The sequence below is a fragment of the Prionailurus bengalensis genome, chromosome E2, assembly GCF_016509475.1.
Source record: "Prionailurus bengalensis isolate Pbe53 chromosome E2, Fcat_Pben_1.1_paternal_pri, whole genome shotgun sequence".
NCBI classification, from domain to species: domain Eukaryota; kingdom Metazoa; phylum Chordata; class Mammalia; order Carnivora; family Felidae; genus Prionailurus; species Prionailurus bengalensis.
The window spans coordinates 15,885,561-15,910,522 of NC_057352.1; the positions used below are offsets into that span (position 1 = coordinate 15,885,561).

General features: G+C 53.8%; 1 protein-coding gene across 8 annotated transcripts; it reads right to left on the reverse strand.

Moving 5' to 3' along the window:
- Positions 1-635: 635 nt before the first annotated feature.
- On the reverse strand, positions 636-24,677 carry CATSPERG (cation channel sperm associated auxiliary subunit gamma). Of its 8 annotated transcripts, none has more exons than XM_043599025.1 (28): positions 24,309-24,677; positions 24,168-24,221; positions 20,506-20,650; positions 20,124-20,250; positions 19,868-19,940; positions 18,575-18,730; positions 16,355-16,526; positions 14,398-14,535; positions 13,329-13,388; positions 13,011-13,130; positions 12,437-12,487; positions 12,204-12,333; positions 11,583-11,694; positions 10,456-10,614; positions 10,255-10,367; positions 9,285-9,498; positions 8,923-8,982; positions 8,642-8,840; positions 8,416-8,537; positions 8,211-8,291; positions 8,064-8,120; positions 3,449-3,605; positions 3,182-3,245; positions 2,933-3,028; positions 2,545-2,634; positions 1,431-1,523; positions 1,242-1,341; positions 636-1,159 (listed from the first exon to the last, which is right to left on the reverse strand). In XM_043599025.1, exons 1-28 carry the CDS (start codon positions 24,561-24,563, stop codon positions 875-877), a joined length of 3,483 nt encoding a protein of 1,160 aa, XP_043454960.1. In that variant the 5' UTR covers positions 24,564-24,677; the 3' UTR covers positions 636-874. The 8 variants fall into 8 exon arrangements, 7 of the variants coding, with proteins under 7 accessions (XP_043454960.1, XP_043454959.1, XP_043454958.1 ...); XM_043599024.1 differs by having other exon boundaries at positions 8,461-8,537; positions 12,437-12,541; XM_043599023.1 differs by having other exon boundaries at positions 12,437-12,541.
- Between the last annotated feature and the right edge of the window lie 285 nt (positions 24,678-24,962).

The window sequence follows — 24,962 nt, forward strand, 5'->3', positions numbered from 1 at the left end:
CCTCACACTTAATCAAGAGGTTAGGGTGGGACTGCCCTCAGCTCCAGGGGTGGGCTCCAATTGGCTTAAACCTCTGGCAGCCTGAGTAGTAAAGTGGTAAGCTCAGGACCCACCCCCATCCAATCTGAGTGACTGACTGGGACTTGCCTAGGAATGTTGGGCTCCACCCCCTTCTTCCTCTGGACAATAAAATATGCAGATGTGCAGCCTCAGACTGTGAGGGGGGCGAGCCTGAGGTTAGAGACCATACTCAGAGAAGGGAAGGTCAGGGAAAGCTACAGAGAAATGGAACCAGAGTCCTATAGACGTTGAACTGACATCAAACTGACCTGAAGCCTATATTATTAGAACCCATAAATTACCATTTCTATGTAGGCCATCTGAGTGAAATTTTTGCTACTTGCAACTAAATCAAAAATCCTAACCTCTCCAGAGTGCCCTCCTTAAGCTAGACACTAAATAGAGATTGGAATTCAAAAGATTTAATGACCAGCACTAAACCTGGGCACTGAACAATCAGAACATATGCAAGCCATAGCAACACGCCTGGGTCACAGAAGACCTTGCTGGAGAGTAGGGAGGTTGCGGGCCTCCCGAGGAGGGGCGGAGTCGACAGGCACACACAGAAGCCGCTATTTACCAGGTGGCCCAGAAGGATTTTGACTTTAATGACCTATATGGCTGTGTGGTACACACTAACTGAACGTGAGTCCTTACAAGGGCCCACGGCTAATCCTGAAACGAGGATTTAGGTCTGAGGAAGTGAAAGTTGACGCAAAACAAAAAAGGGCCTGGGATGGGTGATAGATGCATTTCCAAGGTGGCCCAGGAAGTGAGGGAAGAGCACGGGTGGAGATGGGGGCAGGCAAGCGGCTCAGGTAACCAACGGCTTCTTCTTCCAGGTTTGCTCAGGTGCACGCTGGTTCGCCTCTGCCACTTTGGAACTGTCACTGGAGCCGACTCTGGAGCTGACCGTGGATCTGGTCTCAGATGTCCCACTGCAATTTCTAGAAGGGGAAGTGTAGGTGTAGTAGGACTCTGACATGATGATGTTGTTGATCTTCCAGCGGAGGCTGTTCCAGGCCTTCACCATAACAGGCAACAGGAGGCAGAAGATGATGTAGAGGGTCACCAGACCGATGAACACGCTGGATGACACCTGCAGACGCCGCACGACAGGCTTGGCTGGGCGGCCTCAGAGCCCCATTCCCCCAGCAGGGCAGCTCCTCGCAGCCACTCACCATGAGGATGAAGAAGGCCCGCTTGGCACTGAGTGGCAGACCGTGGATGTGCAGCAGGAAGATGAGCTGGTAGTCACAGTATGTGCTCTTGTCCACGCCTCTGCGGGGGCATGGGGTTCAGGCCTGGGGGAGGACTCGGGCACCCCATAGGAAGCCCCCAAGTCTCGCTGGGACACATGCCTGGCTCACCTGTTGCTCACCAGCACCTTGAAGAAGAACTCAGGGGCGAAGATGGTATGGGGAATGGTGTCATAGCATGGGGAGTTCTCCAGACACAGCCACCTGGGGACCCGAGTTCAGGCAACATGCGACACAAATCATGCTTAGCACAGGCCAACCTCTGATTCCTCCCTCCAGCCCACAAACTCTGGGTGAGCACCAGAGAGGTGCGACCTCATTCCTTCTTCCTTGATTCGCTCCTTCATTCGTTCATCCAAGAAGACTGACTCCGTGCCTACCACGTGACAGGCTGTTGACTCGCTCATTTCCTCCTGTCTTAACGTCTCCATCTGTGATTCCTCCATTAGTGTATGGATGGCGTATCTATCATGTGCCAAGGCCTCGTTTATTCCTTGCTGCTCTCATTCCTTCATCCCACAAATATACCTTGAGTGCCTACTGGGCACAAAGTCACATCTCCGTTCATTTAGTCTTTCCTTTATTCATTTATTCGATAAATGCAAGTTGAACACTGACTAGGGGAAAGTTGTGGCTCCACTCATTCATTCGCTTCCCTCATTTGCTCACGGCACCATTTTCTTCCTTTCACTGAATCAAAAATCGTTGTTGAGTCCCTATCTACTAATCTGTCCCTCCATTGTTTTCCTCATTCATCGTGACCGCCATGCAAATCCCAATACATGCCCACCATGACTGAATGAATGAATTTGCTCATTGTCTCATTCAACAAATACTGTTTAGTCTTATCAGGACCTGGACCTATGAGGGAGACAGACCACCCCAGAGACAGTGACAGCCGAGAGGGGTCAGGTTCAGATGGGGCAGGCACAAGCAGAGACGTGAGGGTGAGAAGGGGGAAATACAGGAGGACGTGGGAGCCAACACCCCCTTCAGAATGGTCAGAAAAGCCCCCCACCTCCCGTGAAGGGACATCTGAACTAAGGCCTGAAGAAAGAGTAAGAGGGCCCAGCACTGCAGACAGTCAGCCCCATTTGAGGAACACGAAGACGGTCAGCCGGGCTTGAGGCTCAAAAGATCTCCCAGAGGCAGAAGGGATGCACAGCCCAGGCAGATTCTGGGCAGGTGGGGGATAAAGGGACCAGCAGCCAGGCCGTGGACTCACTCGATGCCCAAGCTCTGATGGGACATGATGTTAAAGGCCGAGTCCTTGGTGGTCGTTGTGTTCTTGGTGGTCCAGATGAGGCTGTGAGTCCTGCGCAGCACCGTGTAACCTTAGTTGGGGAGGGGGCGGGGAGAGGGGAGCCCCGTCTCCCCGCAGGTGCAGAGAGAGGCTGGCTCTGTCAGCGGTGGAGGGAAGGCGTAGGGGGAGCCTCAGGGGGGCGGGGCCTCACGAAGTGGGGTGGGCGGGGCAAGCATAGGAGCCTGCTCCTGGGGCAGGGCCCCAGACACCGAGGTAGGTGGTGCTCGCAGCAAGGGTGAGGTCTGTGGCTGGGAAGCAAGAGAGGTCTGCAGGAGGAGGGCGGTTATGGGCCCCGGCCCACAGGAATTACTTGTCCAAGGGGCTGTTGAAGCGGTAAATCTCCTCCTCGCTGTATTCCCTGATGGTGTCCAGGGTGGGCCCGCCGCCTACCACCTTCAGCACATAGCTGCCAGGTCAAGAGGTGCGGGGACTGGCTTCGGTGTCCGGAGTCCTGCGTCACCTCTACCATCCAGCCCGCACTCTGTCCCCCTACCCACTCCCACCCCCACCCCCCCCCCCCCGCAACGCCCGTCAGTCGCTGGCTTGGCTATGTCTTTACCTGCCCTGAAAACTGCCCGAATCTCCCGTCACCAAGTCTTGGATCAAGAAGAAAGGGTAGAAGACTGTGGGGTCGGAGGGAGACCAGGAGGCGAAGAAATTAGCTTTTGGTGGGAGAAGTGCAGGATGGAGGGGAGGAAGGAGCGAGGAGAGGACCAAGGGGAGGAGCGGAGGAGGAGTGAGGAGGTGAGCAAGCAGTGAGGGAAGGCGGCCGAGTGCTGGGGACAGAGGACAGTGAACAAATGAGGCGAGGGGATTGGACACGCACCATCACGAAAGAGGAAGCAGGGCATCTCGGGGTCCACCCTCACGCAGTCAAAGTAGTGTTTGTTCTGCAGACGATTGTACTGCAGGGTGTAGGTGATGTCGAAGGCCAGGCGCTTGCCCGGAGGGCAGCCGATAAGCACTGGGACCATCAAGTTGCCCTAAGTGGGAGCAGAACGGCCCTGGGGAGGGGGGACCGGTGGGGGGGGGGAGCTGGACGGGGAGGACACCCTCCCCCCCCCACAGGACCACTGCCTGCCAGGCTCACCCTCACCATTGCCATTTGGTCGTTATTATTATTAAAACAATACTCTAATAACTGCAAAAGTTTATGTAGTTCTTACTGTGTACAAGGCACCGGGTGATGTTCCCAGCACTTCGAACTCAAATTCAACCCTCAAAACAAGCCTGGCATGGTGGAGTATTAATATCTCCATTTCAGAGATGGCAAAAGTGAGGCACAGAGAGGTCAAGCCATTTATTCCTCACCCAAAGCTAGGCCTGTGATGGTAGAGATGGAATGGGAACTGAGACAGGTTGGCTCCGGCTGCCTCCAGCAAAAGACGCGCAAAACCACTAACACCCATACCTGTGGAGCGGCCAACCCCTAGGCGGACCGCACCGGGCTCAGGCTGGGCCTGAATTCTCATAAAAGAGAACGGGGAGGAGCCTGGGATATATAAGGGACGCGGAGCCCAAGATGGGGGTCAGGGGTCAGGGAATTCCTATGACGTTGTCTTCAGAATGAACAGCCTCTGGCCCATTTCGGGGGTAGGGTCCAAGGGTTCTATCCAAGCGCCAAAGGGACATGGGCATCCAAAGACTGTGGCCTGGGCTTGACAGTGACTGGAGAGGGGTTGGTGGCCATAGAGGAAGCAGCACTTCCCATGCTAGGCCTGGGCCCAAGATTTTACCGCTCTCAGCCACTCACTCACTGGGAGGTCTAATGGGCATCTCAGATTCAGTTTATCCACAACCCATCTTTGTTAATGGTACCTCATCCCTCCATGTTCAGGCTAAAATCTTGTCCTAGAAACCTCTCTCTCTCTCTCTCTCTCTTACCCTTATACCATCCAGACGTCCAAAATGCTAATCTCCCCCATGCTCCCTGCCTGCTTGTTTCCCCCTAACCATTCGGCACTTCTGACACACAATATCTTTTGTTTCTCTTCCTTATTGTCTGGCTCTCTGCTGTGGGTTGAACTGCGTGTCCCAAAAAGATATGTTGAACTCCTGATCTGGTGCTTGCCGGGGGGGCCTAATTTGGGATAGGGTCTTTACAGGTGTAATCAAGTTAAGATGAGGTTACATCAGATTAGGCTGGGCCCTAATCCAAAGATCAGCATCCTTATAAGAGGGAAATTTAGGGGCGCCTGGGTGGCTCAGTCAGTTGAGCCTCCAACTCTTGATCTCAGCTCAAGTCATGATCTCTCGGTTTGTGAGCTCGAGCTCCACGTTGGACTCTGCCCTGACAGTGGGGAAGCTGCTTGGGGTTCTCTCTCTCCCTCGACTTTTGCCCCCCCCACACACATGCACACGCGCGCACACACACACACACACACACACATACTCTCTCTCTCTCTCTCTCTCTCAAAAGAAATGAATAAACTTTTTCAAAAAGTTAAAAAAAAAGAAGAAGGAAATTTGGATGCAGGCACACAAGGAAAATGCCTTGTGAAGACAGAGGCAGAGAGGGAAGTGATGTATCTAGAAGCCAAGGATTGCCAACAGCCACCAGAAGCCAGGAGAGAGGCCATGCAAACAGAGACTCCCTTGGAACCTCCAGAGGAAACTAACCCTCATTTCACACTTCTGGCCTCCAGAACTGGGACAGAATAAGCACTCCAACTTGTGGTAATTTGTTACGGCAGCCCCAGGAAACAAATACACTTTCCCTCGCCAGAACACGAGCTTCACAACGCCGGGAATTCTGTTTTGTTCACGGCTCTAATTCCAGCACCTAAAACAATGCTGGCATGTGGTGGGCACTCAGCCAGCACCAGTGGAAGGAATGCATAAGCTCTGTGTGCACCAAGTGAAATCTATTCCCAGTCTACCCCCTTGACGCCAGCCTGTTCCCCCATGGAGGGAGGCCCATCTCTGGGGCCTGCTGAGAGATGCTCCCAGCCTTTATTCATCCAGCCAAATTTGATTGAGCACCTATTTTTTTTATGTTTATTTATTTTTGAGAGAGAGACAGAGCACGAGTGGGGGAGGGGCAGACAGAGAGGGAGACACAGAACCCGAAGCAGGCTCCGGGCTCTGAGCCGTCAGCACAGAGCCCAACGTGGGGCTCGAACTCATGAGCCGTGAGATCATGACCTGAGATCATGACCTGAGCCAAAGTCGGATGCTTAACCGACTGAGCCACCCAGGCGCCCCGATTGAGCACCTATTATGTGCAAATTAATTTGTTCTTTCCTTCATCCAACATATTTACAGGTCAGGGAGCCACAGTTCATCAATTAGCTTCCTTCAGTCTCCATTTTTTTCCCCAGCATTGGGAGCCAGAGAGAGGCTCCAAGACTTCCAAATACACACCCTCTGGAGGGCCTGGCTGGCTCAGTAGGTTGAAAGCGGCTGACTCTTGGTTTTGGCTCAGCTCATGACCTCACGGTTAATGAGTTCGAGCCCCTCATTGGGCTCCATGCTGATAGTGCAGAGCCTGCTTGGGATTCTCTCTCTCTCCCTCTCTCTCTCTCTCAAAATAAATAATATTCTGTTAAAAAAAGTACTGATAGGTTTTCTTTAAACTTTAATTTTTAGATGGGTAACATGGTCACATGGACACACACACACACACAGTGAAAAGTTTCACTTCCATTCCTGTTCCCCAACTGTCCTCCCTCTCCTCCATCCCCAGGGGAGCAAACCACTATAAGGACTTTCTCATTTATTTTCCCACTTTCTTCATGCAAATAAAAGCCAGTGTGAATATATGCTCTCAGTCAACCTCCTCCAGTTTATACAAACTGTTCTGTCCCCTGCTTTTTTCTCTTAAGACTAAAAACACTTTGGGGTGGCTGGGTGGCTCAGTTGGTTGAGCATCGGACTTCAGTTCAGGTCACGAGCTCATGGTTGTGTGAGTTCCAGCCCCGCATCCAGCTCACTGCTGTTAGCAAAGAACGCTTCGGATCCTCTGTCCCCCCACTCTCTGCCCCTCCCCTGCTTGTGCTCGCTGTCTCTCTCTCTCTCTCAAAAATAAATAAAACATTAAAAAAAGAATAAAATATGTTTTGGAGACTATGCCGTATCAGTATATGGAGATCTTTGTTCCCCCGCCCCCCAACTTTTTTTTTTTACAGCTGCATAGTTTTCCATTGCATGAATGAACCCTGATTTATTTAACCACTTCCCTATTAGTGGACATTTAGGTTGTTTCCAACCTTTTGCTGTACCAGTATGTTACAGATTAGATTCCCAGAAGGAATCTGTTGGGTCAAAAATAAGGACCTTAACTTTGACCTTCTGGGGTTATGATAAAGAGGAAAATAATGCATATCACTCAGGATATCAGGAAACACTTATTGGATGCTGAGGTCAGCCACTCCTCCCTGCTCTCCTCCCTCCCTGCAAAGGAGTTGGGGGCTATTACAACCTTTTTTTCATTATTAAAATTTTTAAAGTTTATTTCTTTATTTTGAGAGAGAGAGAGCATGAGCAGGGCAGGGGCAGAGAGAGAAGGAAAGAGAGAATCCCAAGTAAGCTCTGAGCTGTCAGCACGGACCCTGAGGTGGGGCTCAAACTCACAAACCGTGAGTCCTGACCTGAGCGGCAATCAAGAGCTGGATGCTCAGGTCATGATCTCGCGGTCTGTGGGTTCGAGCCCCACGTCGGGCTCTGTGCTGACAGCTCAGAGCCTGGAGCCTGCTTCGGATTCTGCGTCTCCCGCTATCTCTGACCCTCCCCTACTCATGCTCTGTCTCTCTCAAATAATAAACATTAAAAAAATTAAAATAAGAGTTGGATGCGTAACTGGCTGGGCCACCCAGGCACCCCTACAACCCCCATTTCCTGTCCTGGGCCATACCAAGCCAGGAGGGAGGAGCAGCAAGTCTGTCTGCTGGTGAGTGGGCAAGGAAGTGGGTGAGAAGAAGCATCTGGGTGAGGTCCCTCCTTTACCACTTACTAGCTCCTTGGGTTACTCTGAGCAGATGTTTGCACATCTCTGAGCCTCAGTGTCTGTCTCTGTGCAAAAAGGACACTGCATGTGTGAGCAAGCGAGGAACTAAGGACCCCATGGAGTGAAGAACGTACATGTGAGTGGGGAAATGAAGAGTCACATGTGAAAGAAGGGCCAAGCTGGCTCACATGACTCCTTTGTGCCATTTGGGAACAAAAGTCCTGTGTCGCAGATGCTTTATTGCCCCCTGCAGAAAAATATTAGAAGGAACATACAAGCCTGGGTGCAATCTATACAACCACAAAGGCAGCCCTTTCTGCAAACATGAGTGGATGAAAAGAGTGAGTGGATGTGTGGGTGGCTGAATGAACGAAAAGGAAGAAATTATGAATGCATCAGTGGGATTTCCCAGGGGAGACTCAGAATCAGTCCTGTTGGGTCTCGACCCAATCCCTTCCCTCCTAGCACAGGACCCAGTACTCCCAAAGTCCAATACTTGCATGCGGGGTCCCTGGTGTGTGTTCTGGAAGCAATGTCCGACCGCGCCCGCCACCTGTGGGTAAGAGCCGGTGATGATGGTGGGCCCCGCGGGCTCGGTCTTTTCCCTCCTCCCGTATCCCTCCCCTCCAGACTTGGACCGAACCTTGAGCAACATGGAGGTCTCCAAGAGGTGATGTCCACTAAGGCCCTGGTCAAAGCAAGACCTTTTATCACTGAGCGTAACCTGGGGTTGGGGGCAGAAATGAAGGCGTCAACAACCCTGCCCGAGGACCCGGGGACGGTTCGAAAGGTGCCCGGCGCCGGTCGCTCCGCCCCCACCTCGGCACGCCCTCCCCGCGTAGTCTCACCCGGAAAAGCACCGAGTTGCGGTTAATGAGGAACTTCTGTCTCACCACCGCCTCAATGCAGCCCGGGTCGGCCAGCACCACGCCCAGATCCACCGTGCTCTTCAGCTCTTCGGAGGTGAGCACTGCAAGCACCGGGAGGGGTTAGGGCCTCGCCCCGCCCCCAGACCCCGCCCCCTGGGCTCGCAGACCCCGCCCCTCGAGCTCCACTCCGGCCTCCCGCACAGACCGCGCTCGGGTGTGAACTCCAGCGACTGCTCCCCGACTCTCAGGAAGACGGAGAAGACGTAGCTGGTGCCCTTGTCCAGGAAGATGCGCTCGGGCAGCTCGTAGTCGGCCTTGAGGTCGTAGATCTTCTCGTAGCTGGCCATGTCAATGTACACGTTCCCCGGGCTCTGCGAGTTGCTCGCCAGATAGAAGTAGTAATCCTGGAGGACCGGATGTGGGGCAAAATCAGACCCGGACGGCGGACACCGCCCCCACCCCCGACTCCCAGCCCTCTCCACGCACCTGGTCCTGTTTCTTGTTCGACCAGCGCCAGGTGGAGTCGTGCACCGGGTCGGCGTACGGCTGCGGGGACGACCGGCACCGTGAGCGGGGGCAGCGGTCCCCAGGCAGGCGGCACGCCGGCCGCTAACCCAAAGCCGAAGCTCACAGCCCCTGGCCTGCCCCCGAGCCCTACGTCCAACGCCGCAGCCACACTCCTAAAGCCACCTCTCCGAGGCCCTGCTCGCCCGCTCCCCCTGCCCCCTTAGCCTCAGACTCCCCCAGGCGGTTCCAGCCTCCACAGCCGTTCTCGAGCCACGCAGCCCTTGCTTTCTAAGCCTCCTCACCCCGCCTCGGACCAGACCCGGCCCCCGCCAGGCGTCCACCTTGTGGTACTCGGAGTGCAGACAAAGCAGGTAATAGACGAGCCCCTGGTAGACTGCGAGCGAGTTCTCGCTGTGGAAGCCCGAGGGCTCCACGACGCGCGGCGGACGCGCCCGGTAGCGCTCCTGGCGCGAGTAGACTTGCGGGTTGGGCAGGTCCCGCAGGCGCATCACCGAGAACGGACAGAAGTTGGTGAAGGAGAGCGTCAGGTGGCTCCTGGGTGGCGGGGGGGACGGGGGGAGGGGCGGCTGACTTTTCCGCGAGCCCCCCAGGTCCGCCTCCCATCTCTGCGCTGCCATCCGGGTCTAATCCAGCCCTGACCCTCCTGCTCAGCCTCAGCCTTAACCCCCCGGTGCCCCTGGACAAATTCTCCGGGACGTCCCTGGGTCCCTCAGGCGGGCGTTCTGGACCTTCTCCTAGACCTCCTCCCCATTCCCAACTCAAGCCTTCTTCCACCTCCTTTCTCCCTGACCCCTTTCCCAGCTGCCTCCCCGGCTCCTCTCAGGTGACCAGATAGATCATTATTGAATGCAGTTGCATCTGGCCATGCAGTCCCTCCTTTTAGTCCCATCATGGCTCCCCAGGACCCTCCCTGTGACCACCAGGCTCACCTTGTCCACCCTGCCACCAGCACCGCACTCTGTCTGCACTGTACTTTCTCTCCGTCTTGAACGCCCAACCTCCTTTCCTCCTCAGGGCCTTTGCACATGTGGCCCCTCCTGCCTGGAACCACTTCTCCATCGTGTCCCCTGGCTAACTCTTCCTCACCCTCTAGCTCACAGCTCCTGTACCTCTTCCTCCTTGAAGCTCTCCCTGATGCTCCCACCGCCCTCAGTCTCAGTCAGGCCCCTCCTTGGAGCCTCCAGCGACCCTAAGCTCCCCCATCACCACCCTGGGGGTGGCTCCCTCTCTCTCCTGGAATAGGGGCTTTGTGTGGGCCGCACCCAGCTCTGTGGTCCAGTATCTTCTCACCCTTGCCGCTCAAAGAAGTAGTGATTACTGAGCTGCTGGTACATCAAGAGCTGCTCCACGGGCACATGCCTCTTGACAAGCTGGCCCTGCTGGTTTTTCATCAGATACACTAGCTGCGGCAGGAAGGCAGGGCCGGATAAGCTGGTGTCAGCCAGCCGCCCTGAGGCTCCCCATGTTCCCACGTGACCCCCCACCTGGCACCTGGTACAGCTTGGTGTCTTCGTAGAAGAGGGTGACCATGGTCTCATTGGGGGTGTAGACGGAGGACTGGTGCATCACCTGTAGGTTGATGTGCACCTCCCAGCCCCTGGATGGGAACAGCTTGTACATCCGGTAGCTGCCTTCCAGGAGGTACCAGATCTGGGGTGCGACAGCCAGGTGGGTATGTGTGAGGGCCGCGGGGACCTCTGGCCCCACCTCTCCGCCCAGCGTGGTGGCCCCATTCTCTGGGGGTGAGGCCAGGTAAGCTCGCATACCTTCTCTCTATAATGCCATCTCGACTTCCCACAACCCAGCCACCCCCGCTTCCAGCCCCGCTCGCCATAACTGTCTCCAGCGTTTCGTTGGCTGGAGTGGCTCTGACTTGAAACTGAAGCGTTCCTAATGTATACACCCCTGCAGGCCAGGGTTCCTAGGGGCAAGCCCTATTTTCTCCTCATTCTGCACCCTCCAGGGACCCACCATCCCCTTGGCCTCAGTTTCCCATCTCCGCACTGATACCCACACCCCCAACACATTTGACTCTAGACCTCATCCCCTTCTGAGACTCAGCCTGGAGGAGTCCGTCCAACATTAAGGATGTCCCTCCTCCACGCGGCCTCCTCTTTGAAGCCCTCCTAGGTACACACACACACACACACACACACACACACACAGATTGAATTGGAAGCTGGGCCCCACCCCCTTTCTGAACATCTGTCCTGAGATACTATCTTCCCCACTGCAGCCCTGCCTCCCCTGAATCGTTACTTTCTGGGAAACACTCTGTCTTCCCAGTTGGCCTGTGACCCTTGAGGGCAAGTCCACGGCTGACCCAGTCACCACTGTATCCTTGGCGCTGGGTCAGGCATACAGTGAGCACTCAATATTTATGAGATGAACCACATGATGGAATGAAAGAGGGCCCTCTGTGGAAATCAGATCAGGACTCCGAGTCTTTAACTCTGCTGAAAGACTTTGGAAGAAAACACCACTTCTCTTTGAGTTCCAGGGTCCTCATCTGCCCTTCTGCGGGATCCCTGAGGACACTTCCTCCCCTGAACCCTTTTCCCCTGACAGAGGGAGAAGGGAGACCGCTGGGGTTTGGGGAGAGGAGCAGGGTACCCCACCTCCTCAGTCTCTGTGACAATAGCCATGTCCCCATGGAACGAGTTGACCAGGTACTTAATGGACTGCTCCTTGGGGAAGTCCGCCAGGTAGATGAAGTTTTCATAGTTATAGCTGTGGGGGCAGAGACGGGAGCGAGGGACACCCAGGCGAGGCCCCTGGAGGATATCTGCTTCCCCCAACTCCAGGCCTAACATGACCCGAGAACTGTCTACTCAGCTCTCTGCCAGCCTCGGGAGAACACGCAAGGAAGCCTGGGATTCCAGGTCCTGCTCCCAAGCCTCTGGTGACCCGCCCATCTGGAGACAGGAGCATTTGGCCCATCCAGCGGTTTGCCAACAGCCCCTAAGTTCCTGAGGGGTGCAATGTGTCCGAACCTTCCCCCCAGACAGTGCCTTTCACACAGCTTGGGTCCTTAACATCAGGTTTCATTTAAGAAAGGCCTCTCAGGTCTTTAAAATATCAGCTTCCCCATCCTAGCCCTAACCACCCCCGCAGCCCGTGTTTCCCCCATCCCAATCCCGGTAACTTCTGAATTTAGGCATGCTCTGACAACTTGATGGCTTCAGAAAGGACCCCCGCCCTAACGGGGCTGAGAAGGCAGAATACGTCCGGCCTCGTACCTCTGCAGGAGGAAGTTGCCCCAGATATACAGCAGGTTGCTATACTGGTTGTAGAACATGCCCTTGGGTACCATCAGGAAGGTGGTATGAGACTCTGTCCCTAGGAGCATCAGAAACTCCAGGCCCCTAGCTGGCCGGGGAGAGGCAGAGTGGACACAGCAGTGAGGGGAGGGCCATCCGGGTCCCTCCCGGCCCTCATCCACTTTTCAGGCCCCCCTGCCTTCCCCTCCTACCGTCAGGGATGAATTCCGGGATGGTGTAGAGGATGGCCAGGTGATTACCGACTACAACCGGGGGAGAACACGGCAAAACCTCCTGAGGCTCTGAGCTTTCAAAACCTGAAACTGGGCAAGTCACCAGCCTCCCACCCCCTCCCCAAAGCCCTCCAGTGGCTTCTCATCTGGGCCTGTTAGCCCTTAGGGCTTCTTTAAATGCATATGTCAGGGCACAGGACTTGCCTCCTCTGACTTCTTGGCTGGAAAGTACAGTGTGCAGCCTGCACAACTGTACCTGGCAGCCCTATTCTCTGTTCAGGTAAAATAAAATTACATCTCCTTATTGTGAGCCACTGGGCCCTTTCAGATTTGACTTCTGCTCCCGTCTCCAATCTCCCGCCCTCCCTAGTCTCCCTCTGTTCCAGTCACATTGGTTTCCTCTGTTTCTCCATCCCCCCAGGTCTGTTCTCCACCACTACCCCTTACCCAGGCCCCGCTGTCTGCCTTAGCACGGATCCCACAGACCGGCAGGAGGTTCACAATCTGGGCTTCTGCCCCTTCCCACTCAGCCCCCCAACAGCATCCCAATTACCCAGGTCGTAGCTGACCACCTGGAAATACTTCTTGGTGGTGGGGTCTTCCATCTGCACCAGCAGCAGTAGATTGTAGTCTCCAGCAATGAACACGGCCCAAATTATGGAGCAGTTCATAACTGGGTAGGAGGGGGCCGGCTCAGAGCAGCCCTGGACCCGCCCCTCTCCCTGGTCTCCCTAACCCTCACCCCCTCCCTGTGACTCTCCACCCCTCCCAAGACACCGTTCTTCACACGGACCTCTCCCCCCCTTCCCTGCTCTGCCACACCCTCGATCCCCACACCCGCCCGCCGCAGAGGTCTCTGGGGGCTAGGTACCTTGTAACCCTTCGCACACAGACCGCTGCCGGGGCAGCAACTCGAAGGACACGCGGCCATCTGCGGAGCAGGGCAGGGCGGTGCTCAGGCCCTTCCCAGCCCATCCGGCATCCCACCACGCCAGGTCTCCAACCGTCCAGGGTGGCCTGGTGCCGGTGCCTCCGCCCCCTTTAGTCCTTGGGATTTCAGGGGGGCGGGTCTCACCCTGACCTGTCCCTCACTCACACCTGACCTACCAGAGTAGGTCTGTCTCTGGCCACAGTAACTGGCTCAGGTCCGGGCACGCACCCAGAACGGGCCAATCAGAGTGCACCCTGGATTCCTGCTAGAGCTAATGGAAGAGGCTGCTTTCATTCTTCTGGGGTGACTCCACGTGCGGGGACGTGTGAGCCCCAAGCTCCTGGGACCATCTTTAGCCCCCAGAAGAGGGGTAGCTACCTGAGAATGAGGCCAAATCTCAGGGTTCATAATAATAAACCCTTTTAGAGCAGCCACCATGTCCCTAACACTGTTCTCAGACCTTTACACACGCCAACTTATTTAATCTTTACATCAACCCAATGAGGCAGGTGCCAATATACTCCTTAGGCCCATTTTGCAGATGAGGAAAACGAGACCAAAAAGAGAGGTTAAGTCACCTGTCCAAAGCCACAGGTGACTTGGGTCGGGTGTGTTCAGGCGATCTCTCCCCAGACTTGTGCTGTAATCGCTGTGCTATGCTACCTTGCCAAGAGATAGAATCCTGATGACATACCCTGGGGGCCCCTGGATCTAGCCACGCCGGAAGTTGGACTCTAGTCTTTTCACTTAAGTCTACAAATTCTTCATGCCTAGACGATTTTTGGCTTGGGCTTCTGTCCTTTGAAGCCACACACGTCATGAAAGATACGTAACACACCCAAGTCCCACCCCTATAAATGCATGAACCCATTCCCACTCACAGGGACGACCTCCAGCCTGGGACCCCTCCTGAAGGCGCCTGGTGAGGGTTGAGCGCTAGAGGTTGGAATTCTCACAGATGCCAGGGTATGGACTGGTCTCTCGGGCCGCCAGAGGCCCCAGCCCTTACCTGTGATGGTCCCAAAGTGGACGTAGCCTTCCCGCTTGCCAGTGGTGAGGGCCATGACGTACTCTGAGCCATTGCTATGGGCATGTACAGGGCACAGCTTCTTGATGCACTCGTTGGCCAACACACGAACCCAGCTCCCTGTGTGGGGCCAGCACGGAACCTCAGACCCATGTCTATAGACCTGGGACCTGACCCTCATCCATATTTCCACGGCCTTAATGGCTATTCCGTGCGGTGTCTGAGGGGCCCCTGGCGTAGGGCCCAGTACCTTTGAGTAAATCCCTCTTGCTCATACTCTGTCCATGATGTATAGATTAGTTTAACCCCGCCCTCGTATTCCCCTGGCCAGAGCAGTGGGTTCAACTGAGCATGTGACCATGCCGGACAAATCAGAGACAGTCCTGGCTCGCGAACACTAACAAAGAGATGCTCTTTCCTGGAGCCCCTGAAAGGATAGAAGGCCACAGTTGTTAGGTGGAGGGGGGCAATCACCAAGGCTATCACAAGGAGGGGCCTGTTTAAGCTACAGTGAGCACCTAGATCCAATTGTACCTGAAATCAAGTGCACCTATCGAAGTCAAAAACACCCTCTTCTTCCTTCTTTTCTTTCTTTCTTTCTTTCTTTCTTTCTTTCTTTCTTTCTTTCTTCTTTCTCCCTTCCTTTCTTTCTCCCTCCCTCCCTTTCTCTCTCATTGTCTTTCTTTCCTTTTTATTTTCTCTCTCTCTCCCTTTCTTTCTTTCTTTCTTTCTTTCTTTCTTTCAGTAGGCTTCATGCCCACCAGGGAGCACAACACAGGGCTTGAACTCACAACTGTGAGATCAAGACCTGAGCTGAGATCAAGTCAGACATATAATGGACTGAGCCACCCAGCAGCCCCAGCACCCCTTTCTTTGACTTAAGTCCATTTTAATTTGGTTCGTCCTACTGTCAATGTCCTAAGTGAGAGAGGGAGAAAAACGAAGCTGTTGGGAACGGGCCTTAACTAATGAAATGCAGGTTATAATACGAGTTTCTGTAACCCTATAAAAGTGACATCCCTCACTTGGGGGGGAAAGCTGAGAAGAACTAGAAGGGTTTGGGTATCATTTAAAAGATAAGGCTGTGCTCGGATTCCGTGTCCCCCTCTCTCTCTGCCCCTCCCCCGCTCGCACTCTGTCTCTCTTCTCTCTCTCAAAAATAAATCAACGTTAAAAATAAATAAATAAAAGATAAGGCTGAATCAAAAGTCTCTCTTTTTCCTCGTGATCAGTCTCCTTCAGGCTTTTCCTCTGCAATTGCCTGTCCTACCTTCTCTCTGCCTTTCTGACCCTCCCGGCCTCTCTCCCATCCCCCAAATTTCTTTTAACCTTTTAAGTGTATTTATTTATTTTGAGAGAGAGACAAAGAGAGAGCACAAGCGGGGTAAGGGCAGAGAGAGAGGGAGACAGAGGACCTCAAGTGGACTCTGTGCTGACAGCAGAGAGCCCAACGAGGGGCTCGAACTCATGAACCGTGAGATAATGACCTGAGCTGAAGTGAGACATTTAATTGACTGAGCCACCCAGGCACCTCCCCAACTTCTCTTTTGCTATGCATCTCTCTTGGCATGTCTTTCTCTGCCTTTCTGACACTCTGTGCGTGTGTGTGTGTGTGTGTGTGAGTGTGTGTGCACGCACATGTCTCTCTCTCTCTCTCTCTCTCTCTCTCTGCTCCCTTCTGTCCCTCTCACACCTCCCTCTACCCTCTGCTCGCTCACAGGTCCAGAGGAAAGCCTCACACCAGCATATAGAGGGTAGGAAAAAGCCATATAGGGTGGGTGGTGACCATTAAGGACCTTGGAAAGTCCTTCCAACGCCCCCCTCCCCACCCACGGCAATTCCAGTCCCGGGGGCATCCAGTGGATGGGTTCCCTGAGGCGCCCTCCCCGGGACTCCCACAGGCAGGACCCCTTTCCTGAGATGCCAGGGACCCCCTCACCACTGCCTTGGTTGCTCTCGTGGAGGGTGACATAGGTGCCCGTAAAGTAGTAGACGAGCTGGTTCTGCCGAATGAAGAGAGTGCTCTCGGTGGCGATGGCGTCATAGATGGTGGCAGTGAAACTGGCCTGAGGGCAGTAGAAGGAGCCTACCCAGCAACTGTCAATGTTCAACTGTGGGGGAGCGGAGTCAGAGTCAGCGGTGAGCAGGCCTGCCTCGGCTCCCCCCACCCCCACGGCCTGCCTTCAGGGGACACAGCTGCTCTGCAAACTGCCTGGGATGGACAGACACCTGCCCCCAGGGCTCCCTCCCTGCTCACCGTCAAGTAGTACCTTGTGGCCGAGCTTCCCTGACAAGGGTCGTGACCTGACAAGCAGGTGACCCAGGTCAGAGCCAACTGGGGCTCTGTGTTCTCCCCAGAGTTTGGCAGTGCACAACATACTCGACGGTGCAAAACAACCTCAGTCCCCCAGGTCACGGTCGGGGTTGCACCTATGTGGATCCCAAAGATCGCATGCTTGGCTCGGGGCACATGTGAAACAACCCTATTTTACCTTGAACACGGCTGGCTGTCGGGCTGACGCTATCTGAGCTCACTGACCAATCGCTAGCACTGGCGATGCTCACTAACGGTGGGAAAGCACCACCAGTGGAGCGTTGTTGCCTAAAAGGCTGAACTAGGGCACCTGGGTGGCGCAGTCGGTTAAGCGTCCGACTTCAGCCAGGTCACGATCTCGCGGTCCGTGAGTTCGAGCCCCGCGTCGGGCTCTGGGCTGATGGCTTGGAGCCCGGAGCCTGTTTCCGATTCTGTGTCTCCCTCTCCCTCTGCCCCTCCCCCGTTCATGCGCTGTCTCTCTCTGTCCCAAAAATAAATAAATGTTCAAAAAAGAAAATTAAAAATAAAAAAATAAAAGGCTGAACTAAAATCCATCACGCTTCTAGAGCCCCACACCAGTTTCCGGGCAGAAACTATACGGGGCGTTATGGACCGAATTGCGTCCCCACTCCCAATGTCTAACCCCGCCATGAAGGAGATAGTTAAGGTTCCCTGAGGTCACGAGGGTGGGCTCCTAATCCTCTGGGACTGGTCTCCCCTTGAGAAGAGGGAGAGACACCAGAGATCTCTCTGGTTGCTCTCGTGCGCACAGAGAGAAGGCCATATAAGCACTTGCTGCCAGCCGGGGAGAGGCCTCTCCTGGCACCTTGATCTTGGACTTCCAAGCCTCGGAAACGGTGAGAATATAAGTTCTTGTTTAAGCCCCACGGTCCGCGGTGTTGTTGTTTACGGCAGCCTGAGCCACACAGGGGCCAGAGGAGCAAGTGCATCCACTCCATGAAGAAGCCAGCGGCCAGATCCCATAGGATGAAAGCCCTGGGGCTTTCACTGCTTGAAAAGAAGGCGGTCGATGAGGGGAAGCGGGTGGAGCGGGATGCAGGCGTACAGGTGAGAAGAGGACAAGAGCCTTAACCAAATGCAGTGTGTTGGTTCAAACACTTGCTTCAAACAAACCAACAACACACCAACAACAAACCGACTCTCAAAAGACGTTTTTAGACGACACACAATGGCCAGACACAGGAGAAGGTGCTCGCCATCGCTCGCCATCGCTCGCCATCGGGAAAATGCCAACCCAAACCACAAGGGTGCGGCCACTGTGGAAGACAGGACGGAGGGCCCCCCAAAAATGAAAAATAGAACTAGCCTATGATCCAGCAATTTGCCTACTGTTTACCCAGAGAAAATGAAACCACTAACTTGAAAAAATATACGCACCCTATGTTTTATTGTAGCATTATTTACTATAGCCAAGATATGGAAGAAGTCTGGGTCCGTTCCTAGATGAACAGATAAGGAAGACGTGGTACACACACACACACACACACACACACACACAGGCATATGTGCGTGAAATATCACGCAGCCATAAAAAGATGAGACCTTGCCACTTGTGACAACATGGATGGACGTAGAGGGCATGATGCTTGGGTACGTGAGATCACTTGGCCCAGCGTCACACAGCCAGCGGGGAGCCGAGCCAGGATCTGGAGAGCCAGAGGGTCTGGCGGCAGAGGCTTGTGTCTTCCCTTCACGCTCTCTGCCTCTCGTGGGAGCTGCTATGGCTTCAGGGACTCTTTCCACAGCTCCGGGGCCCACTCTGGAAGGGCTGAGGCCCAGCACCTTCAAGAAGCCCCAGCCCAGCGCCTTCCCTGCACCACTCACCTCCACGAGAAAGAAGTCCGTGAAGCTGGTGTCAGTCAGCAGGACGGACTTCTCATCGGGAATGCCACCCAGGATGAGCACGGGTGTCTGGTCCACGGTGTGCCACAGGGGCCTCGACGGGACATTGATGAAGTACCGGGGTATCAGATTGAAGATCTGCCGGGGGAGGGGGGCGGGGGGCAGGAGGGCTGCTCAACACTCCGCCTACCCTCCATGGCTCCATCTCATTTAGGGTAAAAGCCAAAGTCCTCACCTGACCCATGAGGCCCCACACAAGTTGTCCCTGTCACCTCCCTGACGCCATCCACCACCGCTCTCCCCCTGGCTCGCTCTCTCCCAGCCACGTGGGCCTCCTCACTGCTTCTCAGGCTCACCGGGCACATGCTCACCTCCGAGCCTTTGCACTGGCTGTTCCCCGTATATGAAATGCTCTCCCCCAACTATCTACGTGCTTCCTTCCTCTCTTCCTCCGAGACTTTACTCAAATGTCCACCTTCTCAGTTGTGCCTTTCTTGACCATTCCATTAACCGTGCGATCTTTTCCTGCACAGACCTAATCCCCTTGCCTCTGAACGCTCTCCAGAGCACTTACCACCTTCTCATCTACTCTGGAATTTACTTGATTGCGTGTTTGCTATATGGTGTCTGTCTCTCCCCCTAGAATTTCAGCTCTATCTGGGTCTGTGTGTTCACCGAATGAACTGCTGAATGAATGAATGGATGGATGCACCATGATCAAGACTCTGGATGCAGGAGGGGCGCCTGGGTAGTTCAGTTGGTTAAGAGTCAGACTTCTGCTCAGGTCATGATCTCCCAGCGTGTGAGTTCAAGCCGCGCATCCAACTCGCTGCTGACAGCTCAGAGCCTGGAGCCTGCTTCAGATTCTGTGTCTCCCTCTCTCTCTGCTTCCCCCCCCCCCCATTCACACTCTGTCACTCTCAAAAATAAACGTTAAAAAAAATAAAAATAAAAAGACTATGGGTGCAGGAGACAGGCAGACACAGTTTCAAGTCTCCTTCCATGTGCTGACAGACGTGGGCAAATGGTTCCATCCCTTTGGGGCCTCAGTTTTCTCCTCTTCAAAATGGGTTTGTGAGAGTACCTTCCCTCCCGGAGTCATTGCGAAGACCGAAGGTGATTGCGTATTTAGTGGAGCACTCCACCTGGGGCCGGGCATAGAGTGAGCACTCTGTAAGTGGGGTCTCCCGCTTGCGTGGGAAGTAATTGGGGCCCCGGACTACTGTCTTTAACCCACGTTTTCTACCACGTTTCTCTACCACCTGGGCCCCTCACCTCGTTTCCCACAGTGAATTGGAGCGTGTTATCTTGCTGTTTCTGCAAGAAGCCGTTGATGTTCACATGAAACCTGGCAGCAGGGGTGGGGCAGGGCACAGGTGAGGGTTCCAGTTTCAGGGGCTCCTGCCATAGCTCACAACCACCTCCCTACCCTGCTCCCTCCCTTTGGTCTCCTCCTGGCTTCTTCGGGGATCTGGAGATTAGGAGGACCCTCCCAGAGTCTACCCGCTGCCCTGGACTCGGGAAAGGGCACCTTTTATTTTGAATGAAGGGCCCCAGGCCATTGCTGCTGACATCCACGTACATGACCACACTGCCGTTCTTGATGGGCATGGGCGTGTACCAGCTCATGGCACACACTTCCTCTGCGTTGCACCGCTCTGCTGGTAGGAAGTGGGCACTGAGGCTGCCGGGCCTCCCAGTGGCCCCCCACCAAGGCCGCAGACCACTGGGATCTCCCTGTAACTCCTCGTGTCCCTGCTCCAGGTCAGAGACTCCACCGCGGCCCCCTAAAACCTCCATGCTCCCGCCAGGCCACGGGCCCCTCTGATGACATCAGCCTCCCTCTGATGCCCCCAGCAAGCTCCCCACACCCTTGCCAGGCCACGGCCCCTCCGGGTGCCCTCCAGGCTCACCTTTGCTGCGGAAGGGGGCTCCCTCCATCTGGATCTGTAGCTGCTCTATCTTCCAGCGATGGAAGTTGACTGGGGACTGGAAGGTCACCAGCACCAAGGGCTTCAGCCCTGTCAGGTGGCCTTTGCGGACCTGGGCCTCGGAGGACTGAGGGCAAGGTGGCCCCGCAAATGTGTCTTTAAGAGACGTTCTGGGTACCCCTGCCTTGAGCCCACCTTTAGCAGCCCATCTTCTCGGACTGGGTGGGAGAACAGTCTCCACCATGGGAAGGTCGGAGAACAAGGTGTAGGCCGTGTGCTGGGGAGGTGACAGACCAGGCTAGGAGACAGGCAGAGGGGCCAGGGGCCGTGAAGGGAGTCAGTAGGTGTTCCTGGAGGAGGTGAGGCCAGGGCCATCATCCTCAGACAGGACATGGATGTAGGAAACACTCAGAGAGTGGCGGCATGGGATGTGCACAAATGAGAAAGTGGGAATGAGCCTCCCTCACTCCAGGGGTCCCAGTCCCACCCTTGAGGCTTTAGCCCCCCCTGTAGAAATCTGACTCTGCCATCCCCACCAGTCAGAGGATAGCCAGGGTTGGCGGCCGGGGCCTGTGGGTGAGGGGGGATGGGGCAGTTACACAGAAAGGAATGGGGGGGGGTAGGAGGGGAAGGAGACAGTCAGGGCCAGCTCTTGGAAATGCCAGGACCCTCGCTGGGTGGAGAAAGGCAGTCAGGGCTTAGGGTGCAGAAGAAAGGACAGAAGGAGAAGGGTGTGCCAGGTGTGTGGAACAGCACGAACAAAGGCTTGGAGGCAGCCCCAAGAAAAAGGTGCATTCAAGACGCTGTGGGCGGGGGGTGGCCTATGAGACCAGGGAGAGAGACTTAATGGGTCCAGCCGCCTTTGCACAGCCCTTTATCCCGAGGAATGCCTCGGCCAAGGCCCTGTCAACCCTGCCAACGGTACCTGTCCCGGCCCTATCTCCGAGTTTTTCAACCACAGGGTAGCAGGTGCTGGTGAGGCAGGGATCTCCTGTCGGCAGTGACCCTGGTCCTGTCCACCCTCAACTCCTGCCTAGACCCTGAGTCAGCCTCCTCACTGTCTCCCTGCCCCTGCCCTGCCCACCCACCCCCACATAGCAGGAGGGAGCCTGGGAACGCTGGAGTCCCATCGGGCCCTCCTTTGCTCAGAACCTCCTCACGGGCTCCATCTCACTCAGAGTGGAAGCCGAGCCCTCCCTGTGATTCACGAGGCCCTCATCACCTCCTTGCCCCACCTTCTCCCACTGTCCCCTCACTCATGACTCCTCACACACAGCAGCCTCTGTCCTTCTTCGGGGCCATCGCACTAGCCATTCCCCTGACCTGGGATATTTCCCCCAAGTCTCCGCATGGTCATCCTTTTCATCACTCAGGTCTCTGTTCAAGCCTCTTCAGAGACCTTCTCCAACCACCCCGTAACACCCTCCTTTCTAACATAGGACATTTTATTTTCTTCTTCACCCTGATGACTCTCCAGAAATTATCTTATGTATTTATTTGCCGATCGCTTCCCTGGTAGCCTGAATCCATAAGGAAAATCTAGCCATGTTGTTAATCATTATATCCCCCATGTTGTTTAAAAAAAAAAAAAAAGAATCTGACTCATTGAAGGTGTTGAATGGCCAGAGAAAAGTATTATTATCACACTTTTACAGATAAGGAGAGAAGATTCGTGGAGTAAAACTGCCCAGGGTCACACTCTACAAACTTGTTGCTAGCATTCACGGAGCCCTTTCTATGAACATAGCACTGCGCTCAGTGGCTGTCACATATTTAATCATTTTGTCGAGTGGGTATGATCATTATTGCATCCTTGTTAAGGACGAGGAAACTTTGGTACAGAGAAGTAAGTAATTTGCCAGAGATCACACAGTTATTAGGTCACAGAGCTGGGATTTGAACACGGGCAGCCCAGCTCTGGAGCCCACAATATTAACTATCATGCTACACTTCCTCCAAGGAAATGTTAAGTCAATGGCAGATTCAAACCCTGGCCTGCTGCCACCAAAACTTCGCTTCTAGGCCACAACCCTCCACTGTCCACAAAAAGCTTACTTGGGCCAAAACAATCTTGGAAAAGAACAACAAAGTTGGAGGACTCAAACCGCCTGATCTGAAAACTTACTACAAACCTACAGTAATCAAGACTATGTGATACTGGTATATGGACAGGCATACAGAGCAATGGAACAGAATTATACCCAGAAGTAAACCTTTACAGTTATGGTCAAGTGACTTCTGACAAGGGTGCCAAGACAATTCATTTATACATATGGTAGTGGGATCACTGGACATTCATGCAAAAGTTGGAACCCCTACCTCACACCATACACAAAAAGTAACACAAAATGGGTCAGAGACTTAAATGTAAGAGCTAAAACTCTTAGAACACGCGAGTAAATCTTCATGACCTAGGCATAGCCTTAGACAGCACCAAAAGCACAAACAACAAAAGAAAATACTGATAAATGGGACTTCATCAAGGTTAAAAACTTTGGTGCCATCTTATGGTATGTGAATTCTATCTCAATAAACATAAAACCTTTGTCCTTTAAAGGACACCATCAAGAAAGTAAAAAGGCAACCCACACAATGTGACAAAATGTTTACAAATCATACATCTGATAAGGAACTAGTATCCATAATACATAGAGAAAGTTTACGATGCGACAATAAAAAGACAAATAACCCAGGTTGGCACCGAATTTGAATAGATATTTCTCCAAAGAAGATAGAGAAGTGGCCAGTGAGCATAGGAAAAGATGTTCAACATCACTAGTTATGAGGGAAATGCAAATCAAAACCGCAATGAGATACCCCCTCACACCCACATTTTTTGGCTATAACCAAAAGATGAACAAGTGTTGGTGAAGATTTAGAGAGACTGGAACCCTCATACGTTGCTGATGGGAATGTAAAATGGTGCAGGGGCTTTGGAAAACAATCAGGCAGTTCCTCAGAAGTGAAACAGTTAACATTTGACCCAGCAAGAGAACTGAAAACATATGTCCACACAAAAACTTGTACCACACATCTTTATAACAGCATTATTCATAATTGCCAAAAAGATAGATAACTCAAATATCTATTGATTAATGGATAAACAAAATGTAGCACATCCTTACAATGAAATATTACTCAGCCATAGAAAGGAAATACTGATATATGCTACAGCATGGATGAGACTTGAAAACATGCGAGTGAAAGAAGCCAGATACAAAAGGCTGCCTATTGTACAACTCCGTTGACATTTAATGTCCAGAATAAGTAAATTCATAGGAACAGGAAGGAGATTGGTGGTCTCCAGAAGCTGGAGGAAAGGGGTACAGGGTTTCTTTTTAGGGTGATGAATGTGTTCTGGAATTAGATAATGGTAATGGTTGCACAACTTTGTTAATATGCTAAAAACTACTAAATTGCACACTTTAACTGTTGAATTTATGTGAGTTACATCTCGATTTTTTTAATGGCAAAAAAAAAAAAAAAACAAGCTGACTTGAGCACCTACTATGTGTCTGGTGGGATACTGGGAATCTTCTTGAATCCTTAGGGTCCCCAGGGTCTGGTGGTGCCACCACTATTAAAATGTTACAGATTGGGGAAACTGAGCCCACACAGAATGAGTTCACCTCTGCTGCACTCACCTCTCCACCGCAGGAGTAGTTGATCTTTAGGTAGTATGGGAAGCCCAGGTATTTCTGCAAGAAGAGGTTGGGCAAATGACCAGAGCCCAGTGGGGTGCGGATCCATGACCTCTCCCATTCACCTGACCCCAGTCCCCTCACCTCGTTCTGGTCGGTGGGTGCATCCACCAGCAGGCTGAACACACTGTCCAGCGTCTCCAGGGGCTCTAGATCAAAAAAGCGGTCGCTCCTGCCTTCCTCGCCTACCGCCTCGAACTTGATCAGAACAACGTGCCAGATACACTCCTGGATATCCTCCTTCGCCCACAGCCTCCCCGGTGCCAATAGCACCGCCAGTAGTGCCCACATGGCCCGCAGGACTCGGAGTTTCGGCCACGCGGGGCCAGCAGGGTACATCGCGGGGCAGCGCGCAACGTGGCTCGAACCTGGAGAATGGGGGGGTCAACACCCGCCAGCAAGACTGCGCCGGAAAGCCGTCTTCTGAGATGCTACCACGCTCCTGAGCTTCCCCTGGCGCTTGCTCCTGGCCCCACCTCTGCTCAGACTTCTGGCCCCACCCCTGCTCTTTCTCCTGGTCCCACCCCTGCTCTTTCTCCTGGTCCCACCCCTGCTCTTGCTCCTGGCCCCTCCCCTGCTCTTGCTTCTGGCCCCGCCCCTGCTCTTACTTCTGGCTCCGCCCCTGATCTTGCTTCTGGCCCCGCCCCTGCACTTGCTTCCTGCTCCGCTTCTATTCCAGACTTCGCCCCTGACCAAGGTGCTGTATCTGCTCCTATTCTGGATCCCACCTCTACTATT

Excerpts from the sequence above, each read along its gene's own strand:
- CATSPERG (XM_043599023.1), bottom strand. The coding sequence starts at position 24,563 with ATGTACCCTGCTGGCCCCGCGTGGCCGAAACTCCGAGTCCTGCGGGCC. Across the intron at positions 8,121-8,210 it reads AGACCTCCATGTTGCTCAAG|GTGGCGGGCGCGGTCGGACA; the intron begins GTTCGGTCCAAG and ends TCTTACCCACAG. Across the intron at positions 2,635-2,932 it reads TTCAACAGCCCCTTGGACAA|GACTCACAGCCTCATCTGGA; the intron begins GTAATTCCTGTG and ends GGTGCTGCGCAG.